Source organism: Nicotiana attenuata, chromosome 8, assembly GCF_001879085.1.
Source record: "Nicotiana attenuata strain UT chromosome 8, NIATTr2, whole genome shotgun sequence".
Classification (NCBI taxonomy): Eukaryota; Viridiplantae; Streptophyta; class Magnoliopsida; order Solanales; family Solanaceae; genus Nicotiana; species Nicotiana attenuata.
Genome location: NC_031996.1, coordinates 6,940,146 through 6,951,320, shown reverse-complemented (window position 1 = coordinate 6,951,320; position 11,175 = coordinate 6,940,146). Strand labels below are relative to the sequence as shown.

The following is an 11,175-nucleotide window of genomic DNA, read 5'->3' as shown; positions in this document are numbered from 1 at the left end:
GGGGGGGGGGGGTGATGAAATTGACAGACTACAGCAAAATTGAAAATTGAGTGCAAGAAATTGCTATACCTCAGCCAACATGTAGGACAGATATGCCATCAGAAGCATGAGAGATATTTCACGAACGGAAGAATGCCTGCAAAGATATAAACAACTAACTCTTGATTTTGCATAACCACTAGTGCTCATTTACATTTAGATTTTATAGGATGATGCAGAATCCAAGCTTTGATATATGCCGACAGAAACACCAAACAAATATTTTACCTTCCAAAGTATAAGCCCTTCAGAATGTACGATGTTAGAAGTCCAGCCTGCAAAAAGAATTGGACATACTCAGTAAGGCTATTTGCTCGTGGCACGTGTTCCAACTTCCAAGGAGCGAAACACATTTTCAGATAAAGAACTATGCATTTGGGTGGATAAACTTACTAAAGGATTCACTAATCAAGAGTAAAAATAACATGTGAAAGACATCAATCATCAACCAAAATGATATAGTACAGTATTTGATTTTCATTATCCTCAGAGAAACACAAAAAGTTTGTTAAACTTGAAACTGAGCTCAATCTTATGCTGGATGAAATAGGCATCTTAATAGTGAATTTGTAGTATATTCGCTTAGACGACAATAATTCATCAATTACACCATCCTATATTTTAACCGCAACTTGAACAGTATTTTCATTTTTTCCAAGTTTTGCCATGGAAAGGTATGGCTTTCCTCTCCTCAATAGATAGAAAGGACAAGAGTATGTTTCGAGTACTGAATCCTTATTCAATAGGAAATAGTTAAACCCTATTTCTACCACTTAGTACGGGATTAAAAGAGTTTAAAACTGACAGCAACTCCAAGAGCAGTGCTTGTGGAGAAGAGGTACAGAAAATCTAGAAAGATATGGACAGCCGACCAGCCGTTGAATCTATCAACATCAAGCTTTTGCACTGCATTGAAGAGAACAACTGATGTAGCATCATTCACCACTCCTTCCCCAAATACAAGGCTATATAGCAACGGAGTCTCGTCTTGATGAAGAACCTACACATAAATTTTTTGCAGCAATGCAAATGTAACTATTGGACTTCAATGAAACAGGACATATGATCTCACGTGCAATTATTACTAACCTGCAACGTACAAACAGTATCCGTCGATGAAAATATTGCTCCAATACCTTTACCATATCAGTTATCATATTAATATCTCAGTGAAATAGCTGCTATCAAGCATGGAAATTCAACTAGAAAAAAGGACCAAACCAAGATAGTCGCGAACACTCAATCCGTCAAAATTTAACTTGGGAAACAGCCACCAGCTACCTATAACAATAGAAAATGAATATAAACCAAAGAAATAGACAAATGACAAACAAGAAATTGGTTATTACTTTTCAGGGTATAGTCTAGTGGTCAATGAATTGATGGAGAACCATCTCAAATTCAAATCCCAGTGGACAAAACACTAGATTATTTCTTTTCATTTGTCTAAGTTTTTGCGGACAGAGTTACCCGGTACCTGTGTTGGGGAGAGGTCACAGTTACCCCGATGGAAGTTGAGGTGCGGACAAGCTCAGAATGGAGTCAGAATTTTAAGTTTATGGGTTCAGAATTGTATTTTGTTAAAGTTATTGGGTTCTAAAGTAATAATTTGTACATTTATAATGGATTTTTTAAGACAACTACAAGGGTTGGACCAAAGCTACTGAATATGGCCGAACCCATATCTCGTATGCTAGCTCCGGCCCAGGACAAGGACAAGCTAGCCTGGACACCACCTTTTTAAGAAAAAATTAGGGGACAAAATCAGAAGCCCAGGAATGACAGATTACCAGCTGTGATAATACTTGATGATATGAAAACCCCAATAACTCCAAACGACATAATCGTTAAGAAGTTGTGGAAGAACTGCTTCTTCTTCACCTGGAATCTGGATAAGATATGAACAGACAACATGTCATTTTAAAATGTAAAATGCTTGAGATTTATGGAAATACAATTTAACAAAAAGCTTCTTACCCTGCATTAAATATTATTGGAGGAAGTAGATAAATGAAGAACACCTCTTCATTAAATCTAAGTATGTGAGAACTTTTTCCTTTGCTTATGAAAAGTATTATTGTCCCTGATATGCAACCCTATGCACCAGAGGAGAAGATTGTTATCAAATATAAAAGAACTCTGAGAAACTATAAAAAGAAGTGTTGCATATTTTTACTATTTATGATTCTGTTTGCCTCAAAATTTTCATGCTATTTTTGTTGGCTTAGCTGCTATAACAGGAGAATGAGTAACCACCTCTACTCTACCAAAATGATGTAAATGAACCACCATTTATGGTGTCCAAGTCAACTTCCACGAACCTTGACTATTCCACTGGTTACATACTATACTATCTCCCACCAGCTCAGGAATCGCATAATCTTGTCAATAAAAAATTAGGCAAAGGTGAAGAAATCACCTAAGACTCACTCCCCCATAGTCTCCATGGAGTATCATTCACTCTATTGAACTACTAGACTAAATATAGAGTTTAAGAACGAAAGACAGACTTTTGAAACTTGCAATCTTAAACATGGCCATAACATTAAGCTTGTCACTAAAAATGAGAACTTTAAGTTACATTGTATCCAAATTTAGTAACTTTTTGGAATTGACTAAAAAGAAAAGAAAACACATAAATTGGAACGAACGAAACGAAAAGAGTAATATGATAGGGCTGCTCGATGCACGAAGCATCGTGTATTCATGTGGGGTCCGGGAAAGAATTGCACCCAAGAGGTGTGACGTAGACAACCTACTGTATTAGTGGCTACTTCCACGGTTCAAACTCGTGACTTATAGATGCAGGGTCCGGAGACCGCATCCCAAAAGGTGGTGTGTTTTCTAAGTGTGACGTAGAAAACCTACTATATTAGTGGCTACTTAAGTCACGAGAAGACAACACAGGGTCCGGAGACCGCATCCCAAAAGGTGTGATGTAGACAACCTACATTATTAGTGATGTAGACAACCTATTGTATTAGTGACTGTTTACGCGGTTCGAACTCGCGAGTGATTTATAGGTCACACAAAACATAAACGAACATAATTTTACTAATTTTACTGTTGCTTCACGGCTCCGTACAACCAAATTTATTTAACTATTCAAATCTTAAATGTGGATGTTCTCCGTTCAAAGTACAATTTCAAACTACCACTCGAATATAAATCAAATTAACATCCAATTATGTGTCCAACAATATAATATAATATAATATAAAATGAAAGAAGAGGAAGAAGAATGTACAATGATAATGGCGGTGATGGACTCATTAACCCAACGATTTTCTTCAAGTAAATGACCAATCACTAAACATAGGCACAAAATCGCCACAAAAACTGTCATTGGAACAACTTGCTCATGGCTGCTATTCCCAATATCCATCACATAATCGAACAGTGCCATTTTTCCCATCTTCTCTTTCCCTTTAATTGCACAGTATTTATTGCATGTTAAAAGAAGATATATATAATTGCTTCTGCTGCCGAAGAAACTAAAGAGTGAGAACAAATTTGCGGTGCTCACAGGAAAAGTTGACACGTAGCAATAGGACGAAATATCATGCACAACTACACAAGTGTCAAACTTTTATTTTTCTTTGTTGTACTTTTATTGTAAATGCAAAAATATAATTTGTTCGTTTCTTTTAAAAATTGCTATTGATAAGCTCGCAAAGGTAAAATTTTATAAAAAAAATGCAAAAAAATTTCAACTGAAAATTTGAAAATTAGAGTTGTGTTTGGATATGAATATAATTTTGGATTGTTTTTGAAGTTTTGTAAGTAATATGAGTGAAAATTATAAAAAATAATATTTTTCAGTTTAATTGGTTGTAGCCTGAAAGTATAGTGACGTGGATAGTGACGTGGCCCAAGTGGTGGATAAATAAAAGGCCTATTAAATATTGTGTGTGTGGATAAGTGAGGCCCAATAACTATTGGCTTGTGATGGGTACGCACTCTTTATAAATAGAGGCCAACCCCCCTTTCCCTAGTTATAGAAAACCCTAGCGTATTCTGCCTATTGAATACGTGGTAACGGTAGACGTCCCATCAGTCAAGTTCTCCGGGCTGTGAGAGCACGTAGCTAGTGGATCGTGGAAGTTGGTCTCAGGCTTAATCGCCGTTTGTTGTCGCTGCTGTATCCATGGAGTTTAACGGTACGCTTCCTTAAACTCTAACTCTAGATTGATTGCATAATTGTGTCTTAATCTCTGCTATAGCTATAAATTAATTATCTTACAGTTCGTATCAGAGCCACCATAGTTAGAGATTAAGATCAAATATTAATCTTGTGTTTCAAAAGGAAAAGCCAGAATAATCGTCGTTTTTCCTATGTGATTGTCGCCGGCGATGAAGCGATGAAACTTCGAACTTGTCTGATGTGTTGCGTTTCGTAGATTTCAAAACTTAATATTTAAATACTGTTTGCAATTGAATCAAACAAATAAAGATATTGATTTGCTTGCCATTAAATGCTTCCTATGGTGACGACGCAGATTGTGTCAAAGTGGGTGTGAATTCTTTTTCTTTCTTTTGCTTAGTTATGGCAAGTAAGAATTAAATAATAAATAAATGTGTTGAAGCACGTAATTGGGAAGGACTCCTGTCATTGTTGGATTATTAATGGTCTAGATTTATGTATCTTATGGTAGTTAGTCATGGCTAAAGCAAAACCAGCATGTTTAAAGAAGAAGAGATATTAATTTTGTGTTTCCTTTATTACGCCTTTATATGGGGCATACCCGAAATACTTATACTTCCATAAATTTAGAATAATTATCATGCATGTTAAATACTTTATCATTTTAGTCAGAGAATGGAATTAAAACAATTAACACACTACTAAAAGGATTGAAATTAAATGGGCTTTACTTTAATCACATGTATATTATATGTTTAAATAAGAATTTATGATTAATAAATATTTTCTACCAAAGTGGTCTATTTATTTGGAATCATTGAAAATTCTTAGAACTTTATACATGTGAAATAATATTATACATGGATTGAGTGTTATGATTAATGAATAGTTTCCATCAAAGTGGTCTATTTATTTGAGTCATTGTAATATTCTCGATGTACCATGTCTAAATTATCCTTGATAGAGTGTAGCTGGTGTCGGAGGTTTACCTTTTGATACTAGTGACGCAAAATTAATTATGAGATGAGATATTATATTTCAACCCAAAGGATGAAGCTCAATATCTTGGATTCTCATGTTGTAAGAGGAGATTTTGTATCTCTTACCTAAAGGAAGGATACAATGTATGCCTTGTATTTTTGGATAATAAGGGGGAGGCTTTGTATCTCTTGCCTAAAGGTGAGGATACAATGAATGCCTTGGACTCCTTAATTTTTTTTTTAAAAAGGGGAGATGGTTGCATCTTCTACCCAAAGGAGAGGTGTAATGGATGTCTTTGACTCTTTTGATTTAATATATTCTTGCCCATAATCCTATCTAATTTTTGTGTATTATTTGCTTATACAGTTGTTAACAACATGACTACTCAATTAAATTCCATTGGAACTCTGACTAGTAGCAACTACAAGAAGTGGAAACAGGATGTTGAAATAGTGTTAGGTCTGATGGACCTGGACTTTGCATTGATTGAACAGAAACTCGCTGACCCCACAGCTACTAGCACTGCTGATGAAAAGGCTAAGTATGAAAAATGGATGAAGGCTAACAAATTGAGTCTTATGATCATGAAGAGATCCATTTCTGATCACATAAAAGGTGCAATTAAGGATAATGGAAATGCAAAAGATTTCGTGAGTGCCATTGAACAGAAATTCCTAGAATCTGATAAAGCTGAGATAGGTAGCCTGATTGATTCCCTGTCCACCATAAAGTATGACCTTGTAGGTAGTGTCCGTGATCATATTATGAAATTGGTTAACATTGCTACCAAACCGAACAACTTAGGTGTAACCATTACCGATGATTTTCTTGTTCACCAATCTCTAAGGTCCCTTCCTGAGCTGTTTAACCAACTTAAGACAACCTATAATGCACAAAAGGATAAGTGGAGGTTGATGAGCTTATTACTGTTTGTGTGGTAGAGGAAGGGAGGATCCAAAAGGAGAAAGTTGAGGGTGTAGTGAACTTTGTTAGTTCGTCTAGATCAGCTGATTATCCCTCTTATAAAAGAAAAGGTGGACCCAAATTTCACAAAAAGAAACATGGTCATTCTCATCATCCAGGTGGTAATAGTGCTCATACTAATAAGCCTGGTGTTAATCAAGGTCAGTCTCATAATCCTCTTGGTCCTCAAGCTGTAATTAAGAAAGAAATCAAGTGCTGGGATTGCAAACAAGTAGGTCATAAGAAAGCTGGCTGTCCACTGAAAAAGAAATCAGGTAATCTTTTGGCCTTTGTCTGCTTTGAAACTAGTCTTGTTCATGTTCCTTTAAATTCCTAGTGGTTGGTCAGTGGTGCAACTGTTCATGTAACCAATGACTTGCAGGATCTAGTAAGCAGACAGAAGCCAAAAGAGGATGAAGCTAGTGTTGTTGTGGGCAATGGACTCAAAGCAAAAGTAGAGTTTATAGGGACATCTATTTTACCTTTTAAAAATAATTCTAGTATTCGTTTAGAAAATACTATTTTTGTACTGTCTATGAGACGGAGATTAGTTTCGGTTTCCCTTTTGGACAAAGCTGGTTATTCATTTCAACAAAATAATGGTGTTATTAAGATTTCCTATGATTCACATGTTGTTGCTGATGCCTTTTTAAGTGATGGTCTATATCGCTTGAATGTACTAAATGAAACTTTTTCTGCAATGCATGTTGAAAATATTGCTCACAAAAGGTCTGCTATGAGTAAAACGTCTTACCTATTATGGCATAGGCGTCTTGGTCATATCTCTAAAGAAAGAATTGAACGATTGGTAAAGGAAAATATTTTACCTATTCTTGATCCAAAAGATTTTGAAACTTGTGTGGATTGTGTTAAGGGTAAAATGACCAAGGTTAAGAGAAAGGGTTCCACTAGGAGCTCTGAACTCTTAAAAATTATTCATACTGATATTAGTGGACCTTATGTACCTACTTTGACCAATCATAAGTATTTTATTACTTTTATTGATGACTTTTCAAGATACTGTTATATATATCTTTTAAAAGAAAAATCTGAAGCACTTGATAAGTTTAAAATTTACAAGACTGAAGTTGAAAAACAGCTTGGGAAGTCCATTAAGATAGTGAGGTCTGACCGTGGTGGTGAGTACTATGGAAAATATGATGAGTCTGGTCAATGTATGGGGCCTTTTGCTTTATTTTTGCAAGAATGTGGGATAGTAGCACAATATATCATGCCAGGTACTCCTGAGCAGAATGGTGTGGCTGAAAGACGAAATCGTACTCTCATAGAAATAGTGAGAAGTATGATGTCAAGGACTAGCCTACCTGAGTCTCTTTGGGGTGAAGCCTTAAAAACAGCTAGTTATATCTTGAATAGAGTTCCCGCAAAATCTGTCTTGAAAACTCCCTTTGAACTATGGACAACCCGAAAACCTAGCTTGAACCATTTTCACATTTGGGGATGTCCAGCTGAAGTTCGTATTTATTCACCCACAGAAAAGAAAACTGATCCTAAAACTACCAGTTGTTTCTTTATAGGCTATCCTGATCACTCTAAAGGTTTTAGGTTTTTCTGTCCTGGGCATGGCACTAGAATCGTTGAGTCTATTAATGCAAAATTTCTTGAGCATGATGTTTGTGATTGTGATTATTCATGTGGTAAAGAAATTGTATTGAAAGAGAAGGAAGTCATTGTCCCTGTACCTGTTGTACATGAAAAGGTGGTAAACCAACCTATTCATGAGGGGGAGAATCAAGGGAACAACGACACGGATCCCATAGTTCCTGAGAAAATATACACAATAAACCACTCCGCAGGTCACAAAGAGAAAGAAGATCTGCCATCTCTGATGATTTTATCGTGTATGTGACTGAAAATCTTAATGATACTGGAGATTTGTTTGATCCTTTATCATATGCTCAAGCTATTTCCTCTCCATATGTTGATAAATGGTGTGAGGCAATGAAAGATGAATGCGCTCTATGGAACATAATAGAGTGTGGGAGTTAGTTGAATTGCCTGTAGGTTTTAGGCCTATTGGTTGCAAATGGGTGTTTAAAACTAAAAGAGACTCTAAGGGAAACATAGACCATTATAAAGCAAGGTTGGTTGCTAAGGGTTACACTCAGAAAGAAGGTATTAATTATAAAGAAATATTTTCTCCTGTTTTATCCAAGGATGCATATAGAATTGTGATGGTTCTTGTGGCTCATTTAGATTTAGAATTGCACCAGATGGATGTTAAAACTGCTTTCCTGAATGGGAATCTACTTGAAGAAGTTTACATGGTTCAACTTGAAGGGTTAAAGAAGCTGGTAAAGAACATCTAGTGTGCAAGCTTAACAAATCCATATATGGGCTTAAACAAGCCTCCAGGCAGTGGTACTTGAAATTTGATGAAATTATTACAAAATTTGAATTTGTGGAGAATAAGCTTGATGAATGTGTTTATCTTAAAATAGCTAACAGTAATTTCATTATCATGGTTCTCTATGTTGATGACATTTTGCTTGTCACAAATGATTTGGACTTGTTGAATGAGACCAAACAATTTTTGTCTAGGTCTTTTGATATGAAAGATCTTGGTGAAGCCTCTTTTGTTCTTGGGATAGAAATTAAAAGAGATAGGCCACGTGGTTTATTGGGTTTATCACAGCGTTCCTATATTGAGAGTGTTCTTAAAACTTTCAATATGCAAGACTGTAGACCTGGTGTTGCACCTGTTGTAAAAGGGGATAAACTTAGTAAAGATCAATGTCCGAAAAATGAAGTTGAAATGAGAACAATGAAAGATGTGCCATATGCAAGTGTTGTTGGTTGTTTGATGTACATAGAGGTTTGTACAAGGCCTGATATTGCATTTGCTGTTAACATGTTGGGAAGATTTTCTTCTAATCCTGGGTGGGCACATTGGGTGGCTGCAAAGAAAGTGATGAGATATCTACAACGCACCAAAGACTTCATGCTTGTGTACAAAAAGGTTGATGACCTGGATCTTCTAGTATATTCAGATTCTGAAATTGCAGGTTTTCAAGACACTATGAAATCAACTTCTGGGTATTGTCGTGCCCCCTTTTTCTCGCGAAATCGGGTTTATGACATTTGGAGGGACAACTCATTCCTTTTGGGAACTGGGTTTGCAATTGAAGAGTCGCCACCTAATGATTAGGGTGCATTAGAACACCAAAAGAGTTTGATTTGAATAACCAGAGATAGGGTAAGGGCTTGAAATTATTCTAAGGGGAAGGTGTTAGGCACCCCTCAAAATCTACTAGTGTGGTTCCCGGCCAGACAATTATTATGAATTGAGGTGCAATTAGCATGTAGGCAGATAAGGCTCAAATAAGAGGGTATTTCAACACATAAAGGTTTGAAAGGACCATTAGAAAGGCTAATTTTAAAATAAAGAGTTAAAATGATAAAGAAAAGAAATAAAGAATAAAAGGGGGGGGGGTCATAGGTTCATTAATAATATGGATCACCCCACACAGTGTCTGGTAATCACTCCTCAATAAGGGGCTACACGTGACATTATCGCATGGTCATCATATCCATATCTACCCATCCCACCCCGTTAAGGTATTTAAAGCGCGGATTGGTATCGATTACTTATTGCATGCTATTACCCGTCCCACTCCTATCAGTCCCGGAGGCACTTAGGACTACTAATCCTAAAAAGGGAAGGATATTAGGCTTATCTGGAGTTTCAAAGGTAAAAATTCTAAGGCGACATACAAAAAAAAATAGATATTGCATATTTTGAAACACATAGAAACAAACAAAGGCTCATATATACCTCCTTAAACAAAGAAAACATATAATTAGCATGACTTGCACGTACTGTTTAGGTCTGATTAAAAATACCAAAGACGAGGGAAGTTAATTGTTGAGGCAACTTAGTTTATTACATAATTCAGATAAGAAGTCCGAATCAGGCCTGCCTAGCAATTAACAAAGCGGATTTAGTTTTACAATCATTATCCTAAGGCTTGCCTAAGTATTTAGACGGAATCTTATAGGCATGATATCTACTAATTTTAGAAGGTGATGAGATAGTAAAGCTCGAAATGAATTGCTTAAAGTCCTATATGCATACTTGTTAAAATTGCTAAGTGAGGGACCTAGATTATCAAAAGAGATGCAGAATGCACAAGAATTAAGAATGGTTACAGGTTCTGCTGGTTATAGCCTCTTTATTACGGATCTTATATATAACATTGACCGTGAATGAAAATGAATCAGAATTGTTCGAGGATCCCTATAGGCATGATTTCTATGCATTACTGATTTTTAGACGTGGTATCTAATTGCAGAAACCTTGTAGACATGACATCTAAATGCAGAATCTTGTGTTAAACCTTATAGACATGGTATCTAAATGCAATTTGAATTATGCAGAATTAAAATACTCCTATAGGCATGGCTTCTAGGTGAAGCTTGAATATGCAGAAATTAAAAACACCCCATAGGCATGATCTCTACCCTTGCATGCATAGTTCCCCACCCTTTTCACTAGCCAGCCCCAAATGTTTATTACAACTTATTACAAACCAGAATAATAAATTACATCATAAAAATGCAAAGAAAAGTACAATCAGAGGAGGCCCGATTCTTGACTTCCTCTCTGAGTTATGAGATAAACCAACTCAAAGACCATTGATCCAAAGCCTTTCTCCAATTTGAGTGTGTCAGAGTTCCCTAAGAGCCTCAATGGGACTCCGGGCAGTGCTCACACCCAAATTGTTTTCCCAGAATAGGGACAACAGTAGTGTGGAAGTGCCAGCCCTCAAGTGTCCAAGTTCAGAGGGAGCTCATGGGTCCCAAGGCAAGGCTCACAAGAGGGGGGAAGAACTTAAGTCTAAGAGAGAGTGCAAGTGAAGAAACAGAGCTTTAAGAACTAAGGAAATAAAGAAGAGGGAAAGGGGTGCTGGGAAACAGTTACAGAGTGAAGGATTTCACACAAAGGGGTTCAGGGATTGGGAGCTGCAAAGAGCCTATGCACTTAGGCATTAGTTAATTTTGGGCATGCATAGCAATAGGGAGTGCTG

General features: G+C 36.5%; 1 protein-coding gene across 2 annotated transcripts in view; it reads right to left on the bottom strand.

Moving 5' to 3' along the window:
* Positions 1-3,478, bottom strand: part of LOC109230819 (sodium/hydrogen exchanger 4) — a 6,530-nt gene extending 3,052 nt beyond the window's left edge. For both annotated transcript variants that reach the window (XM_019396261.1, XM_019396262.1), the window contains exons 1-8: positions 3,287-3,478; positions 2,017-2,135; positions 1,830-1,927; positions 1,261-1,320; positions 1,129-1,175; positions 845-1,039; positions 268-314; positions 70-136 (exon numbers count right to left, since the gene is read on the bottom strand). In XM_019396261.1, coding sequence (XP_019251806.1) covers positions 70-136; positions 268-314; positions 845-1,039; positions 1,129-1,175; positions 1,261-1,320; positions 1,830-1,927; positions 2,017-2,135; positions 3,287-3,454 — 801 coding nt within the window. In that variant the 5' untranslated portion in view covers positions 3,455-3,478. The remainder of the gene's footprint in view (positions 1-69; positions 137-267; positions 315-844; positions 1,040-1,128; positions 1,176-1,260; positions 1,321-1,829; positions 1,928-2,016; positions 2,136-3,286) is intronic.